General features: G+C 41.9%; 1 protein-coding gene across 5 annotated transcripts in view; it reads left to right on the top strand.

Moving 5' to 3' along the window:
• The window catches only part of sptbn2 (spectrin, beta, non-erythrocytic 2), a 48,362-nt gene extending 29,787 nt beyond the window's left edge, over positions 1 to 18,575 (top strand). For 2 of the 5 annotated variants that reach the window (XM_026181033.2, XM_026181035.2), the window contains 38 exons: positions 2,044 to 2,195; positions 2,441 to 2,614; positions 2,912 to 3,003; positions 3,093 to 3,173; positions 4,198 to 4,313; positions 4,638 to 4,750; positions 4,848 to 5,035; positions 5,143 to 5,260; positions 5,362 to 5,520; positions 5,621 to 5,923; positions 7,033 to 7,186; positions 7,304 to 7,698; positions 7,783 to 8,046; positions 8,129 to 8,340; positions 8,645 to 8,782; positions 8,890 to 9,109; positions 9,257 to 9,793; positions 10,065 to 10,267; positions 10,377 to 10,467; positions 10,565 to 10,711; positions 10,877 to 11,140; positions 11,341 to 11,565; positions 11,667 to 11,756; positions 12,147 to 12,425; positions 12,513 to 12,643; positions 12,748 to 12,952; positions 13,068 to 13,442; positions 13,539 to 13,783; positions 13,897 to 14,035; positions 14,154 to 14,238; positions 14,496 to 14,692; positions 14,846 to 14,973; positions 15,078 to 15,153; positions 15,691 to 15,768; positions 16,802 to 16,980; positions 17,107 to 17,280; positions 17,405 to 17,447; positions 17,541 to 18,575. In XM_026181033.2, the coding sequence (XP_026036818.1) occupies positions 2,044 to 2,195; positions 2,441 to 2,614; positions 2,912 to 3,003; positions 3,093 to 3,173; positions 4,198 to 4,313; positions 4,638 to 4,750; positions 4,848 to 5,035; positions 5,143 to 5,260; positions 5,362 to 5,520; positions 5,621 to 5,923; positions 7,033 to 7,186; positions 7,304 to 7,698; positions 7,783 to 8,046; positions 8,129 to 8,340; positions 8,645 to 8,782; positions 8,890 to 9,109; positions 9,257 to 9,793; positions 10,065 to 10,267; positions 10,377 to 10,467; positions 10,565 to 10,711; positions 10,877 to 11,140; positions 11,341 to 11,565; positions 11,667 to 11,756; positions 12,147 to 12,425; positions 12,513 to 12,643; positions 12,748 to 12,952; positions 13,068 to 13,442; positions 13,539 to 13,783; positions 13,897 to 14,035; positions 14,154 to 14,238; positions 14,496 to 14,692; positions 14,846 to 14,973; positions 15,078 to 15,153; positions 15,691 to 15,768; positions 16,802 to 16,980; positions 17,107 to 17,280; positions 17,405 to 17,447; positions 17,541 to 17,753 (6,983 nt within the window). In that variant the 3' untranslated portion in view covers positions 17,754 to 18,575. The remainder of the gene's footprint in view (positions 1 to 2,043; positions 2,196 to 2,440; positions 2,615 to 2,911; positions 3,004 to 3,092; positions 3,174 to 4,197; positions 4,314 to 4,637; positions 4,751 to 4,847; positions 5,036 to 5,142; positions 5,261 to 5,361; positions 5,521 to 5,620; positions 5,924 to 7,032; positions 7,187 to 7,303; positions 7,699 to 7,782; positions 8,047 to 8,128; positions 8,341 to 8,644; positions 8,783 to 8,889; positions 9,110 to 9,256; positions 9,794 to 10,064; positions 10,268 to 10,376; positions 10,468 to 10,564; positions 10,712 to 10,876; positions 11,141 to 11,340; positions 11,566 to 11,666; positions 11,757 to 12,146; positions 12,426 to 12,512; positions 12,644 to 12,747; positions 12,953 to 13,067; positions 13,443 to 13,538; positions 13,784 to 13,896; positions 14,036 to 14,153; positions 14,239 to 14,495; positions 14,693 to 14,845; positions 14,974 to 15,077; positions 15,154 to 15,690; positions 15,769 to 16,801; positions 16,981 to 17,106; positions 17,281 to 17,404; positions 17,448 to 17,540) is intronic. The other 3 variants (XM_026181036.2, XM_026181037.2, XM_026181034.2) reach the window with 2 other exon arrangements.
• The last annotated feature ends 654 nt before the right edge of the window (positions 18,576 to 19,229 follow it).

Genomic DNA, 19,229 nt, shown 5'->3' with positions numbered 1-19,229 from the left:
TCCTTTCATCTTCCTGTGTGGTTTTGTGTGAAATTCTGACATGATAAGTGCTTGTTGTTATTTGGAAATGTTCGCTGAGACACTCAGTTCAGTGCTGTTTCAGTAAAACAATCTAAGTGAATGTATTCAAAACATAAATACGTTAATTAGTTAATTAAAAATGTATAAAAACTGGAGTGGCTGTTTAGCTCACTAGGTTGAGCATGCAGTCCATACGCCATAAGGCTGATGCAGAGTCTTTTCTAGGCTCTCTTGGTGATGTTTTTTTGGCAGTGTGATCAGTCCTTGAGATTTCATTTCAAGGTTGTGAAATGGCTAGAAAGACATTGTAACATGAGTCTCAGTGGGCAGAATGAGACTCGACAAGTTTGTCCTTCTGTAGTTGGCAGTCTGGCAAGTCAGATGCTCATGGGATTTATATACATCATTGATACCATGTTAATATAATATTAACAAACACCACATGGGCCTGGTTGCGAGAGGTCATGCTTAATGAAAGGTTTATTTAAATGAAAATACTTATAAATGGACAATTAATTACAGATTACTTGAAGTTTGCTGTGCGCGCAACATTACAAGAAACAAAGAGTGCTGTCTGCAGTGTGGATGAAGCACCTTCAGTCTGAAATAATTATACCACTGATTTGATGTTCCACCCATGGAGACGTGCATGAGATTTCAAAATGTTCTGCTTTTTGAGTTTACCGTTAATGCAAGTTGATTACGCAACAGCAGTCTTTGGTTACTGCAGCTTGTTCAGCTTAGATTGTTCACTGATTCCAGAGTAGCTTAGGATCCATCTAATAATCAGAAATACAAATGACTAAACCTTGAAGTGACTCAGTAATCCTTCCACTACTTTCTTTTATTGTATTTCGGTCAATTTCAGTAAATGTCGTGCAAACAATTGGTTATGAAGTCAGCTTAATATGTATTTATATGTTTTTTTTAGTCCACTAAAGTTACCATAGGGATGCTGACCTCTAATCTCACGGATCACTGTTAAGCTTATTCACTGCAGCCTCTCACTCCTGCATGAACTGACTAGGTATTGGACAGGTCTTTGAGTGGGCAGTCTCAGCTTTGCATAATGTTTCATTAGAGCAATAAAGTAGTTTGCATTGGCAGGCCTTACCTCCTGCTTGGGGAGTTTTGACAAATGAACAAGTGTTGATGTTTTCAAAATGCAAATTCAGCGTATGCAGCAACTAATACGGTCTCTTAAACAAACAGTGCTCCTGAACAGCACCACATGCAACGCCTTTGAGATTTTTTTTAACTAACTAATTAACTACTAACTTATGAACAAACTGATTGACCTCACTAGCGAGAGGGCGCAAGATTGCAATGGAGAGTTTCTTAAATTTGACTCATTAGATTTGAGTTGCACTTCTGCCCTGTTTTATGTCTAATTTTAAGTTGTTCTTGCATTAGGTGCAGTGCTGTAAGTACAGTGCTAGAATAGTGTTTTGAAAAGGCAGGGAGACCTTGTATCCTAGAAATGAGGTCACCTTGTTAGGTGGTGGAGCAGGATTAGCTTCTTACTCCCCCGGTCCATATGTCTCAGCTGCTGTTACAGCTTAATTTATTGTGATTCCTTTTTTCAGCCCTGCTCTTTCAAAGGAACAATAAAAAGTACTCACTAAATGCCATTACTTCATGCTGGTTTTGCACAGTCTTGTTTCTAAACTGACGTCTTCAGAGTAATTAGCAATGCACACATTAGCAGAGCTATCGGTAAACTGTGGTTTGTGGGGGGAGCACCTCTCACTAAGCTGTCACTAGTGATTCTAAAGACTTAATGGCATAGCTTGTCTGTGAAATGAACTGCACAGGGCAGGGGCTTAAGTCCTTATGACTTACTGTCTCCTGGCTGAGCTCAGATGTGATCAAAACTATAGACATTTGTTTTGTTTTTCTTTTTTTTACTGTAAATATGCATTTCCTACAGAGTAATGGCACTGAAGACAGTTCGTAGTAAAGTTTATGTTGTTGTAATGTGTAAAGGCTTTAACCCCCCTCTCTTTCTTTCATCCTTTGCAGATGAACGTGAAGCAGTACAGAAGAAAACCTTTACCAAATGGGTAAATTCTCACTTAGGCCGAGTGACCTGTCGCATTGGTGACTTGTACACCGACCTACGGGATGGGCGCATGCTAATCCGCCTTCTGGAAGTGCTCTCAGGAGAACAGCTGGTTAGTATCACAGAGGAACTAATGCTTTATGTCCCAATCCTGACCCATACCCTCAGGATGACCCTCACAAGTCAGGAGGAAGGAGAAATCATGTGCTTCATTTCTTGTTTTTTGTTTTTTAAAAAAATATGTGATTTACTTCTTTTGCTTCTACTTGCTTTTCTTTTTTTAAACTCCTGCCAAGCCCTGTCTTCTTCAACAATGTCAACCTATGTCAACTTGTATTTTTCTGCTGCTTCCCCTAGCCAAAACCTACTAAGGGCCGCATGCGTATCCACTGCCTTGAAAATGTTGACAAAGCCCTACAGTTTCTTAAGGAGCAAAAAGTTCATCTGGAAAATATGGGCTCACATGACATTGTGGATGGGAATCACCGTCTCACCCTGGGTCTCATCTGGACCATCATCCTTCGCTTCCAGGTAATATATAAAGTAGCTGTGATGAGCTCTACAGATTTTCCCTCTCACCTCAGTCACCATGTTGCTGAACTTGGGCTTTGGGATGTCAGGTCTCTGGATTTAGCCATGCCCAGAAAAACTGAATTATTAAAAGTTAACATAATTTTAAAAAGTAATTCTTTATGCCATTATTGTAGTTATGAACTTACTGTTGTTACTTGACTTCCTTAAATGTTATACACCCCACTACTGCAATAACATTTGAAGGTCAGTTATTATTGAAGCTCCGACCTGACTGGATGTGTACCATACTTACAGATTCAAGACATCAGTGTGGAAACTGAGGACAATAAGGAGAAGAAATCAGCTAAAGATGCGCTGCTGCTTTGGTGCCAAATGAAAACTGCTGGGTAAGAAAGGAGCAGTAAAAGAGAACCAGAAGGGTTGAATTTTTCTTTGTTGAGCTAATGATTAATGAATTCTTATCTGCCCTTTTCAGATACCCAAATGTGAATATACACAACTTCACTACCAGTTGGAGAGATGGTCTAGCGTTCAATGCCATCGTGCACAAACACAGGTCATTGACTTCTTCATGTATTTCACATCACTGATAACAGCTACAGTAAAAGCTGCCCTTTTTAAGCATTTACTTATTCAGTGTAATTGCAGTTTTTGTTTCTTACTGTAAGGTTGTTTTAGATAACTTAGTCATCCTCCAAATCAAAAGGGAGTGTTGTATTTTAATGGTTTTCATTCCCTTCGTAATGAGGAGCACCTGTCGCAGAACCATTTCCCATCTCTGGGGTGTTTTTATCCCCTTTTCTATTTAGGTCTCCACTTGCTCCTCCCATTCTTTAGTCTGCAGTATGCCTGAAAGGATGAAAATAAATAGGGAATAAGATGACCTAGATCACAGAAATTATAACCCACTTATTTTCTATTAAGAGCCATCCTTGATACCCCAGTTGCACACTCTGCTGGTAACTCATGAATAGCTAACATTTAAATGGAGCTGTAAAGTAGAAGCCAAAGGTGTAGCCTAAACACATATGACTCAAACAGAGGAGAGCATATTGTTCCTTACAATGACTGCATACTGTGAGGGTGATAAGGGTGATACTTGATAGATGAAAGCCAACATGGCTTTCAGAGCAGTTAGTGAGCCGTAGGGTAGTTACGCAAACCACTGAGCTGTCTGTCGTTTACATTATCATGCAAGAAATTACATTATGCTCAGTCCTTTTTGTCCTCATTTTATTTTTTGTGAATGCATTCATGCTATAATATCCTATAGGTTTTAATAAAATATACTCACCCGAACGCCTTTCATACTTTTCTACCACCAACCAGCAACTGTAAATGAAAGCATCATTCAGGCATTAGTTTGCAGGTGTGGTTTTCATCCATGATCAGAAGCCTTTTTTCATGCAGATGACTTCATCCAGTTCTAGAGGAACATTTTATGCACCTTGGATTGAAAACATTTTCTTCTGTACTACAACAAGTTGCAATAAGTCAGCCGATATTCGTATTTGCTTGCACCTTGCACTCTTCTGTAACCCCTTCTCATTAAAGTCACAATTTTTTCCAATCCTCTGCAGACCCGACCTGATTGAGTTTGACAACCTGAAGAGGTCCAACGCTCACTACAATCTCCAAAATGCTTTCAATGTGGCTGAGAAGGAACTGGGGCTTACCAAGCTGCTGGACCCAGAAGGTGAGTGTTTAAAGCCTGAACAACAACAAAAGCGCTCTTGTAAGTCACATTGATGGCCTGATCTGTCTGCTAAGGCACTAAGCTGTTGCCTGAAACAGATTGGCGAGAGTTTGGCTATAGAGGATTACTGCAATAAATTTTAGATTAGGCAACACTGCATCACTGTAGCAAGTCAGCTATAGTGACATAACAAAAAGCATGATTAAAGATATAAACACTTTCCCACGTGTTATTCAGAGTGTTTTGATGCAAATATTATAGTATATATAATATAAATACCATGTAAATATTTATATTAACCATATTATTATTATTTTTTTCAAGATGTCAATGTGGATCAGCCTGATGAAAAGTCTATAATTACCTATGTGGCAACTTACTATCATTACTTCTCCAAGATGAAAGCCCTGGCAGTGGAGGGCAAACGAATTGGCAAGGTTAGTTTTGTGTGTATACATTTATGTGAGTGAAAGTGAGTAGATGTACACTGACTTTATGTCCCCAGTTCAAATAATACATTTCTCTGCACTTCAGGTGCTCGACTATGCTATTGAGGCCGACCAGCTGATAGAGAAGTATGAGACCCTGGCCTCTGAGCTGCTGCAGTGGATCGAGCAGACCATAGTGACACTCAATGATCGGCAGCTAGCTAACTCTCTGAGTGCTGTACAGAACCAGCTCCAAGCTTTTAACTCCTACAGGACTGTGGAGAAACCTCCCAAGTGAGTGTCAGCTGGGTTAAGTGAATGAGTCAGTGCTTGGTAATCAATTATAATCCAAAATGGTGACGCTATGCAGTACGTTAACTATCAGTGTCTGATGTCCTCAGATTTACAGAGAAAGGAAACTTGGAGGTTCTTCTTTTTACTATCCAAAGCAAGATGAGAGCAAACAATCAGAAGGTTTACATGCCAAGAGAGGGAAAACTCATTTCTGACATAAATAAGGTATGGCTTGTTCTAGAAAAGGCAAGTACAGCCTTCCAACTCAATGTTCATTTTGTAGATTCTGGATGATACAGGCTTCCTGGCTTATATTTGCATGGCAGGCATGGGAACGACTGGAAAAGGCAGAACATGAACGTGAGCTGGCACTGAGAAATGAGTTGATTCGCCAGGAGAAACTGGAGATGCTCGCTGCTCGCTTTGACCGGAAAGCTGCTATGCGGGAGACATGGCTGAGCGAGAACCAGAGACTGGTGTCTCAGGTAAATTGAAAAAACACAAACAAAATTTGAATTCCTGATTTGAATGCAGTAAATAGATTTACAATAATGCAATCATGTGCTTCTTTTTCTCTGATATTAGGATAATTTTGGAACCGACCTGGGAGCAGTGGAAGCTGCCACTCGTAAACACGAGGCAATTGAGACAGACATTGGAGCATACTGGGAGCGTGTGGCCGCAGTGGAGGCTGTCGCCAAAGAGCTGGAGGCAGAGGGATATCATGATGTGCGGCGCATACTCGCACGAAGGGATAATGTGCTTCGACTCTGGGAATACTTGAAAGAACTTCTGGCTGCACGCAGAGAGCGTCTGAATGCCCACCGTGACCTACAGAGGCTGTTTCAGGAGATGCGTTACATCATGGACTGGATGGCAGATGAGAAGGTAAAGCTACCACAAAGAAACAGAAGCTTACATAAATTTGACTGCGCTTTGTGTTGAATTACTACTTTGATTCCTGCATTCTCTTGAGGTTTTAATTAGCAAAAATGAGTTTCCTAATCCTCAATTAACATAATTGTTTTTCACATATGTCCCTGACAGCTTTAGTGTCAGCACTTTATAGCAGTAATTAGCTTTGTGCAGGCCTAGCCTGATTGGTGTTACCTTTCTTTGCTGGCTTTACTGAGGTCGACTGAGGTAGACTCCAGTGACTAGAATTACGCACCTTTCTTCTGTGTTTTCCAACTTCGTTGTACTATTGTACTAAGAATGACTGCGCAATGGCAATAAAGACTTATCTTAAATGTGCTCACATTTTGATTGGCCAAAGGAAGCGCCAGTAATGCCTGATTACCACTGACACATTTGCCAATATATCAGACCCCTTGTTTGGTTTAAATAGCTGAACAGTGTGAAGTATCATTTATGCTATGTAATTTATACTGTATAATCCAAACTGACTAAAACCTGACTTCCATGAATGGCAGTAGCAATGGGAATAGCAGTTGTGGGAACCATTTTCCTTTTACTGTCTACATATGTGCAGCTAGCTAACGTTACAGCCCAGCTGCTTAGATTCTGTCATGCTGTCACTAGCATCATCTTCTTATCTCTGATAAACAGATGCTTTCTTCTCTAGAGAGATTGTGGTTGGTAAAACGTAAAGTAATTCTAAAATGAAATTACTCACAGGTTTTGCAGATTTAAATGGATAAATCACACTGAAGGCAAGAGATAAAATTTATAGATATAATTTTGGGCTGACCTGACCCTATAAGGATATTATAAGTAACCAATAGAATGGGGTAGTATAAAATCTCAGCTACTTGGATGTGACTTGTCTATAGCTCTGAGTGATGTGTTTGTAACCCAATATGTGAGAAGTCACCAAGCACTAAAGATTTATTAGCATTTTTATATTTAAAAATGACGTTTATGTTGTGGTAAGTTGAAAAACAATCGTTATTTATTGAATATATACTTAGGTAATTGTCGATTTTCACAAGATAAAACTGGGAAATATTCTACTGGACTGTGCTTTCTGTTTTCAGGGTCGTCTGCAGTCTCAGGACAGCGGAAAACATTTGCATGATGTGTTAGACCTACTGCAAAAGCACAATCTGGTAGAGGCTGATATTTCTGCTCAGGCAGAGAGGATCAAGGCAGTGCAAGGAGCTGCAAACCGCTTCACTTCCCATGAGCAGGGTAAGTCTTAAAAAATGGTCTTGCACATTTTGTGTACAGAGTATGCATTTTAGTCTGACCCTTTGTGCACACTGTCTAAATTCTGTGTATTTCTGCCTTTTTTTTTTTAATTGTAAGCCTATAAACCTTGTGAGCCTGGACTAGTTAGTGAGAAGGTTGAGCTGCTGGGTCAAGCCTATGAAGAACTTGGTCAGCTCGCTGTGAATCGCAGAGAGCGCCTAGAGGACTCACGGCGTCTGTGGCAGTTCCTGTGGGATCTCGGAGAGGAGGCAGCCTGGATCCGAGAGCAGGAACAGATCCTGGCTAGTGGAGACTGTGGCCGTGACCTTACTTCTGCCCTTCACCTACTCAGTAAACATGAGGCTTTCAGGGATGAGATGGCAGCCCGCTATGGCCCCCTGAGTAACAGTATTGCTGCTGGAGAAGATCTGGTTAAAGAAGGGCACTTTGGAGCTTCGGAAGTAACTGAGAGGATTCAAGACATCCATGCACAGTGGGCCCATCTGGAGGAGGTAAATGTTCATCATCAATTCTAAGGTGCTTTCTTCAAATATTGCATTTTTACCCATAATATTCTTATTTTTGATGCTTCTCAGACAACTAAGCAAAGAGAGCAGAGCCTTAAGGAAGCCGTGGCCCTGCATCAGTTTCAGACGGATGCCAATGACATGGAGGCATGGATCATGGAGACACTTAGACAGGTATCCAGTCAGGAGGTGGGCCACGATGAGTTCTCTACCCAAACTCTAGCTCGCAAGCAGAGGGAGATAGAAGAGGAGATCCAGAGTCACCACCCCCTAATTGACTCTCTGCACGAGCAGGTCCAAGCACTGCCACAGGCCTATGTACATTACCCTGAAGTACGTGTGCTTTCTTTTTCATACTTCTTCAATGATTGCATGCTGTTTGTAGTACTAAATTACTGCCTATTGCTGACTGTAGGTGGATGGTCGTCTGCCTGCTATTGAACAACGTTATGAAGAACTGGAGACCCTGTCAGCAGCTCGACGCCAGGCTCTGGAAGGTGCCCTGGCCCTCTACCGCATGTTCAGTGAAGCTGGTGCCTGTCAGCTCTGGGTGGAGGAAAAGGAACAGTGGTTACATGGCATGGAGATCCCTACAAAGCTGGAGGACTTGGAGGTCGTACAGCAAAGGTGAGTCTGTGGGTGAGGGAAGGTTCGAATGCCAAAGATGATGACAGATTAATTATTTTTCTTCAAAATCTTTTCATGTTTGAAAGACTAAGACGGACACTTGTAGTTGTGAAATGACATTACATGTAATCGCGGAAATTAATGTTGATGACATAAAGCAAAGATGAAAATTGTACATTATATTGATCTAAGCTCTAATCTTAAAAATAAACAGTCAGTGTTTTTAAATCTACTATAATGTCTAGAAATGTCTATGATAGATAGAATGAGTGAATTAATCATGGTGTTTCATTTATGGATATAGATTTGAGACACTGGAACCTGAGATGAACAACCTAGGAACCCGTGTCACTGATGTGAACCAGGTGGCAGAGCAGCTGCTGAGCTCAGACAACTGTAACAAAGACCAAATCCACCAGACAGCAGACCAACTAAACAACAGGTCAGAGCTACATTTATGAATTATTGTAACCCTATTTCTGCTGAGGAATGTGTATTATTTAAAAGGCGTGCAGGTAGCATTTTAAGCCTGGTCTGTGTTGTTTCTAGATGGAAGGAGTTTCAGCAACTGGCTGGACAAAAGAAACAAGATCTTGAGTCGGCTCTCAACATCCAGAACTACCAACTCGAGTGTAATGAGATCCAGACTTGGATGAAGGAAAAGACCAAAGTTATTGAATCTACTCAGGGTCTTGGCAATGACTTGGCGGGAGTGATGGCACTACAACGCAAACTCACTGGCATGGAGAGGGACCTTGAGGCTATCCAGGTATGGGAGGTGTAAATGTAATGGGTGGAGGGTGGGACCAGAACACCAGTGAAACAAGGCAAAATGAATATAGTATTATTTAGGGTTTTGTGATGAGGTATTTTAGTATAATATATGCAATTTAAATATTTTTCTTTATCTTTTCAGGGGAAATTAGATGACTTGAGAAATGAGGCAGAAAAGTTGGCCAAGGAACATCCAGATCAAGCAGGAGAGATCCAAGGACGCTTGGGAGAGATTCAAGAGGTGTGGGAGGAACTGAACGCCACCATGAAGCGACGGGAAGAGTCACTGGGGGAAGCTAGCAAGCTACAGGGTTTCCTTAGGGATTTGGATGACTTCCAGTCCTGGCTGTCCCGCACCCAGACAGCCGTGGCTTCAGAGGATATTCCCACTTCTCTGCCTGAGGCTGAGAGTTTGCTAGCCCAGCATGAGAGCATCAAGAACGAGGTGGATAACTATAAGGAGGACTATGAAAAGATGCGTGCGGTTGGTGAGGAGGTCACCCAAGGTCAGACAGATGCCCAGCACATGTTTTTGGCCCAGAGGCTCCAGGCATTGGACACTGGCTGGCATGAGTTGCGGCGCATGTGGGAGAATCGGCACAGCCTGTTGGCCCAAGCCTTCGACTTCCAGACTTTCCTGAGAGATGCAAAGCAGGCAGAGGCATTCCTTAACAGCCAGGTTAGGAAAATACTCTTCGACAAAGAAATAACAATTTTTTTTTATTGGTGCAAAGCAAATAACTGCACGTTTCAGAGAAAATGGATCTGATATTCTATGAAAAATTCTTCTTTACCAGTTCCCACATTTTTAAATGTCTTACTCTGTTGTATAAATAAACAGGAAAAAAGGCCTAAAAAAAAAAGTAAAAATCACTGGAATTCGATAATTACCTATGAAAACTGCATGTGAGACGATGTTTAACATTCCTTTTGTGTCCATCTCTGCGTAGGAGTACGTGCTGTCCCACACAGAGATGCCCACCAGTCTTCAGGCAGCAGAGGAGGCCATTAAGAAGCATGAGGATTTCCTCACCACCACAGAGGCCAGTGAAGAGAAAATAACTGGTGTGGTGGAAGCTGGAAGACGCCTCATTAATGACTCTAATGCAAACTCTGATAAGATCCAGGAAAAGGTTGATTCAATCCAGGAAAGGTTAGAGTAAAAGAAGGAAGAAAAACTGATATTTATATAACTTTTTATTATTTACATTTTTAATTAGATGTTTGAAGGCTAAACATTTTTTCCCGTTTATTTTCACCAGACATCTTAAGAATAAAGAGGCTGCAAATGAACTGCTGACCAAGCTTAAGGATAACCGGGAACTTCAGCACTTCCTCCAAGATGGACAAGAGGTAAGAATATGGCTTAGTTGAGTACTAATGCAAACTATTGCATCTTGATATTTACATTGAAACTGAAACTTCCATTATGCTGTTGTCTTTTTCATAGCTCACCTTGTGGATAAATGAGAAGATGCTGACGGCTCAGGACATGTCTTATGATGAGGCCAGAAATCTTCACAGCAAGTGGCAGAAACACCAGGCATTCATGGCAGAGCTGGCCTCCAACAAAGACTGGCTCGACAAAATTGATAAGGTGTGGCCAGTTAAATCAGTAAATGTATAATCATAACATCCATGTCATTATAATTTAATTTCTTTATTTAGCTTCCCTTTTGAAAAACTGGAAAATGGCACTGACTTTGACCAAATGGGACATTTAATAACGTTCAAGCTTGTTTTTGTGTCTCATCTCTAACAGGAGGGTCAAGCACTGGTTGCTGAGAAGCCTGAGCTGAAACCTGTTGTCCAGCAGACCCTGGAGGACCTGCAGCGTCAGTGGGAGGAGCTGGAGAGCACAACTCGTACGAAGGCTCAGTGCTTATTTGATGCTAACAGAGCAGAGCTCTTCACACAGAGCTGCTCCGCTCTAGATGTTTGGCTGAAAAACCTTGAAGGTCAGCTGCAAAGTGATGACTATGGAAAAGATCTGACCAGTGTGAACATCCTCCTCAAGAAGCACCAGGTACACTACATAGTACAGAAAAAGCACTTTTAAAATTAGTCTTGCAAATACATTTTTAAAATGGGCGAAAAAAGTCTCACTTTTTAAACATGTTCAATATTACATATAATCAAATGAATGTGGTGCAAGTAGCCATGTTTGCTTAGTGGAGCTAAATGTTATGCATTTGTTTCTTTAATGTTTGTGCTCTCTCTATGTAGATGCTGGAGCATCAAATGGAGGTCAGAGAGAAGGAGGTGCAGGCCCTGAAGTCTCAGGCTCTGGCTCTGTCCCAGGAAGATGCCGGACTGGCTGAGATAGATGGTCAGCAACGGCGTGTCACCGACAGCTTCGCCAACCTCCAAGACCCACTCAACCTCAGGAGACAGCAGCTGCTCGCCTCCAAAGAAGCACATCAATTCAACAGAGACCTGGAGGATGAAATTGTGAGTGGGATAACCTTAGTGATTCCATCAATAAAATAAACAGTTTCTGACAAAATATATCCTGACATTAAGATAATTAATAATCAATCTTTGCCTCTCAGCTGTGGGTGACAGAAAGGATGCCCCTAGCAACCTCCACAGACCATGGAAAAGACCTGCCCACTGTACAGCTGCTAATCAAGAAGAACCAGGTAAAGTTGCAGCTTTTTCAATATATTTTGAAAAAGTTACAAATTTTCAGTATTATTTTTAGGTGTTGCATTGTAAGTAGCTTAAAGGGCAAAGGTTTGGTATTGATTACTCATAAAATGTGGTCTCATTTTCATATAAGTCACAGTCACAGTCGAGAACAGCCTGAATAAATTTACAGTACAAAAATAATGTATTTTTATGTCTTTATTGAACATTGACCACAGTCATAGAGATAAGACGTAATTTTATGGGTAATCAGGTTCCAAACTTTGACATGCAAGAATCTAAATACTTTAAACAGACACTTGGACTGAGTTTAGAGAGATTTTGAGGAGTAGGGAATGTTAGCCAACTAAGAAAGTTGAATATTGTCTCTGGTTGTGAATCAGACTTTGCAGAAGGAGATTCAAGGCCATCAGCCTCGCATTGATGACATCCACAGACGAGGCAAGACTCAGACCCAGGTAGATGGTGAACGCCAGTCTGTTCTGGAGGATCGCCTAGTTGAACTGCAGAGCCTTTGGGACCAGTTGATCGCCGAGACAGACAAGCGTCATGCCCGTCTAATAGAGGCTAATCGTGCCCAGCAGTTCTATGCCGATGCTGCGGAGGCAGAGGCCTGGATGGGAGAGCAAGAGTTGCACATGATGTCAGAAGAAAAAGCCAAGGTAAGCTCGTGTAAAGTGAGATTTAATTGCTTTTTTTCCTACATCTTGTGCTTGAAGAAAGTTGATAATTTTCTCTTTTTCTCTCAGGATGAGCAAAATGCTCTAGTGATGGTCAAGAAGCACCAGATCCTTGAGCAGGCACTTGAAGACTACGCCCAAACCATCCACCAACTGGCCAACAGCAGTCGTCTCATGGTCAACAATGAACACCCAGAGAGGTGAGAGCACAAGACGTTGTGAACATTTTCAGATGCCACACTTCACCTTCTATAAATAGAACAGGACACCCATAACCTCATCTCTCTCATTTTCAATTAAACAGCGAAAGAATCACCTTACGACAAGCCCAAGTTGACAAGCTGTACGCAGGTCTGAAGGACCTTGCTGAGGAGCGTCGGGGACGGCTTCAGGAGAGGCTGAGGCTGACCCAGCTGAAGCGGGAGGTGGATGACCTGGAACAGTGGATTGCAGAGAGAGAGGTGGTTGCTGGCTCCCATGAACTAGGACAGGACTATGAACATGTCACAGTGAGTTTTTTTCCTCTCAGTAGCATACTTTGGAGACATGAAAGCTCAAAGAGATTTAGCTGAATTAATTATGTTGCTCCCTTTTGCCCTGTTTCTTTTCTTTTTCTTTGTACAGATGCTGAGGGACAAGTTCCGGGAGTTTGCTCGTGACACCAGCACTATCGGCCAAGAGCGTGTGGATGGTGTAAATGCGCTGGCAGATGATCTGATTGAGTCGGGTCATCCTGAGAACGCCAGTGTTGCTGAATGGAAAGACGGTTTAAACGAGGCCTGGGCTGACCTGCTGGAGCTGATTGACACACGCACGCAAATGTTGGCAGCCTCTTATGAGCTGCACCGCTTCCATCAAGATGCCATGGAGGTGCTTGGACGTGTTAAGGAGAAGAGGGAAGCACTGCCTTCTGAACTTGGCCGTGACCTCAACACTGTCCAGCATCTGCACAGACAGCACACCGCTTTTGAACATGACATCCAGGCCCTCAGCGGACAGGTCAGTTATCACTTGCTAAAAGTGATCTCATTTTAGATGGCGAAACTAATATGTGAATACGAGACCAAATATCCCTCTGCTCCTTTGAACTCCTAGGTGAATCAAGTGCAGGATGATGCTGCACGCCTGCAGAAGGCCTACGCTGGTGAGAAAGCGGATGACATTCACAGAAGCGAACATGCTGTGACTTCTGCCTGGGAGGGCCTGCTCGAGGCTGGCGAGGCTCGCAGGCTCCTCCTGCTGGACACCGTGGAGAAATTCCGCTTCTTCAACATGGTGCGAGACCTCATGCTCTGGATGGATGGTGTGAACCTGCAGATTGACGCACATGATAGCCCAAGGTAAATGTCATTTTTTGCTTAAATTTCCACTTACTATAAAATAACTTCAACAATAACTTGTTTATTCATATATAACCTGCCTCTCCTATCTCCTGTGGGGTTTTTTTTTATAGGGATGTATCTTCTGCAGGGTTAGTAATTGCCAATCATCAAGACATCAGATCAGAGATTGACGCTAGGACAGACAGCTTCACTGCTTGTGTTGAGATGGGAAATACTTTGATCAACAAAAACCACTATGCATCTGATGAGGTATTTTGCAGTGGGTCACATTTACGGTTGTCTTGAGAGAGAACAGTGCATGTTTACAAAAAACAAAAAACCATGTTGACTCAAGAACTGATATCTGAACCTGTTCACCTATTTACAGATCCGAGAAAAACTGACTCAACTCCAGGAAAAAAGAGATAAGATCAACAAAAAATGGCAAGACAAGATGGACCATTTACAAATTGGTATGCATGCTTCACATTTTTGGACTGCACACGGGTGCATTTAGGCCAACAGAGCCGTGGCAAAAGTGCATGGTGTTGTAGGCAAGTTGCTACACGCAAGAGATGGTAGATAACATGCAAACCGGTACCTCCGGTTTAAAGGTCTCTTTATGCAACTGCAGCATTGTACATTGAATTATAATTCTTTTTTTCTCATCCTCTCTGTGTTTTCTTTGTTTTTCTCTCTATATTGTGGCCTTTGGTCATCTTCATATCAGTGCTGGAGGTGTTGCAGTTCGGACGTGATGCTTATGTGGCAGAGTCGTGGTTGGCTGGGCAAGAACCTCTGGTGCGCGCAGCAGAGTTGGGCTCAAATGTGGATGAAGTAGAGAGCCTAATTAAGCGCCATGAAGCCTTTGAGAAACTCGCCACGGCTTGGGAAGAGCGCTTCGTGCAGCTGGAGAAGCTCACTACAGTAAGTAGAGAGATTTGGCTTGTTCTGGAGTACACTGGTAAATGCAGGATGTGTAGGATATAGTACATTCTGCATCATCTATAATTTAGACAATAGAAACCCGACTCCCTTGGTATTACACTAAAAAATGGCTAATTGTTTTCCACTGTTTAGCTTGAAGAGCAAGAAAATCAGAGGAGGCGGGAGGAAGAGGAGAGAGCGAGGCGACCTCCTACTCCTCCACCAGTAGAAGAAGTGCCACAGTCTGAGACAGAAACTCAACCACATGATTCTGCAGCCAGGTATGCCAAAGAGAAGACTGGGTAGAGCACAAGAGTGTTCGTGTAAAGCAAAAACACACTACGAGAGAAAAATTAACATGCTTTCTTTTCCCTCTGTAACACAGAACCAGTCTGGACCAGACCACTCTCAATCAGTCCGTGTCAGTGAACGGAGTACACAGCGACAATGACACATCACAAGTAAGATACGCTTTGTGTGTATGCTTCAAGTGCTTCATTGATTTTTACAGAGTTTCCAGCATAATTTAACATGTAGTCCACCGTGTTGTCTTCCTTCATCTCACACATTATTAGATAGGTCATTAAAATTCATATCCATCAGACAGTTTGATCTAACTTATGAAGTGTAATGCCAAGCTGTATATTAGCAAGCAGTTGTGTTTTGCTTGACAGATATGTTTATTATATGTAGCCACTCGTTGGGTTAGGTTCTGGAAAGAAAACTGTGTTACACTTTAAATTCATACATGTTATATGAGTGATTCTCTTCAGTGGCAGATGAAAACAAGTACCCGGTGACTTCATGTGTCAGAGGTGATGGATTGGCTGCTTGTGGGCAGCACTGTTGCAAACCTCTGCAACTGATGCTACAGAGAAAATCACTAAATGAACGAGAACTATTTCTGTGTTTCTGCAGTTCTAGAAGTGCAAGCCATATCCTGACATTCATCTTTTTGCCCCAGACTTCTTAACAATTTCTTATTGCGTTTTTGCCAGCAGTCATTATCGCTATCGTTGTCAGTGGGAAAGAAATCAGAGCCTAAACGTGTGTGTAAGCCAAAGCAGCAGGAGCGTGTGAGTACCAAGTCACGGCCAGCTTTGTAGCTACCCCTCGTCCCCTTCACAGCCTCCGCTCAGCTCCTGGTCAACTGCAGTGCCTTTTTCCTTCTACTGAGAAGCTATTGCTCTCTGTCACAGATGCAACCATCGCTTTATTTATTCATGAGCTACAGCTATCATTAACGAGCCCCATCGCTGTTTAAAGGCATGATGCAGATTCATGAACACACTATTTTCATGGATCAAATATGCAGTTATATATTTATATGTGCTCATATTGACCAGGACAGGAGTGACTGTAAATGTGGAGCCCAAAGTAAATGTGGTGATAAATGTAGCTGTTCAAAGCTAATTTATATGTAGTTTGTTTTAGTCTTTATCCATGTGTGTGAGTCGCCTTTGAGTGTCAGTCTTTTGATGGAGTCACGTGAGAATCCTTTGTAGAAAAGTACGTGACACAAAAGGTGCCCTGAGTTTCCGTTTTGTACTATAGTCGCAGTACTAGAAGCAAAATCCTGTTGTCTGTGGATGTTTTTTAAGGTTTATAAGATCAATTAAAGCCACAACACTTAAGCTGCAGTATCTCTAAGATCTCAACATCTCCAGTCTTAGAGGTGAACTGTAATTGAGCAATAGTGTAGGACTATTTATTTATATTTTTTATTTGACTGAAGAAGCTGAGATTAGCATCAGAATAATATTTAAATGTATTCACAAGTTGGATTTCGGGTCTCTTTGGAGCAGTTTAAATTAATTTAAAATCTAGTTTAGTGTAGCATGCCTGTTTCCTGTATGTTTGGTTATTTTAATTGTGTGTTTTACCAGTAAGAGTCTGTGCAATGTCAGAATGCTGTGTGATTATGTAGACCTCCTGAACCCTCGCTATGCTGTTATCTCAGGTAATCATACAGTGCTGTCAAAGCAGACGTCATCATAGCTTTTTCGTGTATGGCTGTGAATGGCTGCTTTGCTAATCACCACTTCCATCCAGCTGTGTTTTTTTTTTCTGCCCCCCTCACCACCATTCATGTCCTGGTTTTAACCACAGGGCTCAGAGTCTGAGTCAGTGAACGGACCGGGCAGAGACAGCGGACTGGCATCGTCTCGCGTCGATCCGTCTGCCACTTTACCGAGCAGAGGCGCGGCAGACTCGGAGCCAGAGACCATGGAGGGGATGCTCTGTCGAAAACAGGAGATGGAGTCTCACATCAAAAAGGCAGCTACCAGGTGAGCGTTGCTATAAGAAGATTTGTTCACGTGCAAAGAGAAAGAAATGCTGACGTGGCTTTAGTTAGCGATATCAATCTGTATGTAGAACAGTTTAACTTTTATCCTGTTCATTTGTTCCCGCAGGTCCTGGCAGAATGTGTATTGTGTCCTACGAAAAGGAAGTCTTGGTTTCTATAAAGACGGCAAGAGTGCTAGCAATGGCATTCCATACCACGGAGAAGTTCCCATCAGCTTGGGAGAGGCTGTGTGTGAAATAGCCCATGACTATAAGAAAAGGAAACACGTATTCAAGCTCAGGTGAGAAGACGGACAGCATGAAGTGTCTGAAAGTTAAAGGCCACGGTGAAATAGTAAGATTGGTGTAATAGACGTTAAATTTACCCCTGACTAAGTGTTGACCCTTTCAACCCTGTGACTGCAGGTTAGGGGATGGGAAAGAGTACCTGTTCCAAGCAAAGGATGAGGTGAGATGTACATAACAGGTTTATATTGCTCAAATCATTAAAACACATTTAGGGGAATATAAAACATAACCAGCCTCTTTTGTGTGTTGAAAGGCGGAGATGAGCTCCTGGATCCAGTCCATCCTTAGCTCCATTCCAAAAGGATCAGGAGACTCGCCTGGAGCTCCACGGCCCCTCAGCCGTGCCATGACGATGCCGCCCATCTCGCCCAGCTCGGGTGAAGCTGGAGGCGTTACCATGCGCAACAAGGATGGGAAAGAGAAGGATCGCGAGAAGAGGTTCAGCTTCTTCGGCAAGAAGAAATAAAACATTTGTAAAATCATGGATGGGAACTAAATTTGTCAAAATTTCAAAAAACTGAGGCAGATATAAAGGAAAGTACAAACAGGTCATACAAACACACTGCTCTCTGTGCAAGCCCCGAGGAATCTGTTAACAGCTGCGTCATGTAGCTGAGAAAAGTTTTTTTTTTTTCTCTTTTATTCTCTCCCTCTTTGCTGGTTTTATGTGTCACTTATTTTATTACTCATCCAGTCCACATCTCACTTTAACTGCACCCAACAATCAGAGCCCTCACCCTGTTTTGACCAACAGAGGTCATTAGTGTGAGTCAGAACCGGGGGTGGATGTCATTAGCAGAGAGACAGTTCCAGTCTAGCGAACCGGATCCTCCTCTGTAGGAATATTTGCTCTTCAGTGAGTCTTGATTAGCTAACCCTGTTGTGATACTGTTTCTCTAAAAAACAAAAAAACAAAAAAAAAGATGATGGTTTTCCACTCTGCTGCATTTTGATTCATTTGCCCAGTTTTAACTGCTCTCTATTAGAAAGGATCACATTACATCTCTTCTTCTGTTCTTGGTATTGATGTTATTAATCTCAATATTATTGATATCATTATTACTATTTATCTTTTTCAGTTGCTGGCTTGACAAAGACTAATTTGATGGTAGATAATCTTGATTTATGTTGTTGAGAGAAGCAAATTTGGTTTTGTGGAGAATGTCAGCTTGCCCTTGTATGTACTATATCTTTTTGTTTTCTTTGTTTTCTTTTTTCCTTTTTTTTATTTTTAGGAATGACAGTTTATGAGGTGTTCTGACAGGAAAATAAAGCTCATTGAATTTTAGCAGTGTGCAGTAAGTGATCACAATTTTCCTTGGAAAAATAATATATATATTTAATAAGTGGTTTTACTATTTTTTTTATCTCTAATTTTGCCTGTATTTGATTCTTTCTTTTTGAGTGATCTTTTCTGCTTGATGTTCAACTTTCTTTCTTTTTTCTGTACAAAGCAGAGAAGATTAGTTTTCTAGCGTGTGCATGTGTGTGTGTGTGTGTGTGTGTGTGCGTGGGTGCGTTTGTGTGAGTTGTGGTGCTGTGGACTTTGCATGTTTATGTTTTTTCGGATCAAGCGTGGCCAGATGGATGCTGCTTTTCGGTACTCAGAATCGGTAAACCGGGAAGAAACAGAAATTAATATCACTGGAATGATTTCCCAGAGCTGTGCTTTTCTTTTGGTTTGAAAATATCTTCAGCTGACATCACTAACGATGATCTTCGAGACAATTTGTTATTTGTTTTAGTCATCTGATATCTATTTCCGTTCTCCACCTACTGATGTGAAGGCACGGGGGCAGTGTGTATAGATAAAAAACTGAAGCACAGGGACCTGAGCAGGACAAAAGGAGGGTTGACAGATGGCTTTACCGGTGAAGTGAGGTGCGTGAAGGTGACACTGGATAGGCACTGAGGAATGCGCTGTGTGCTTTACAACAAAGAG

This window comes from Astatotilapia calliptera, chromosome 10 (assembly GCF_964374335.1).
Source record: "Astatotilapia calliptera chromosome 10, fAstCal68.1, whole genome shotgun sequence".
Classification (NCBI taxonomy): domain Eukaryota; kingdom Metazoa; phylum Chordata; class Actinopteri; order Cichliformes; family Cichlidae; genus Astatotilapia; species Astatotilapia calliptera.
The sequence above is the reverse complement of the archived record's forward strand: the minus strand, read 5'-3'. Positions and strand labels throughout refer to the sequence as shown.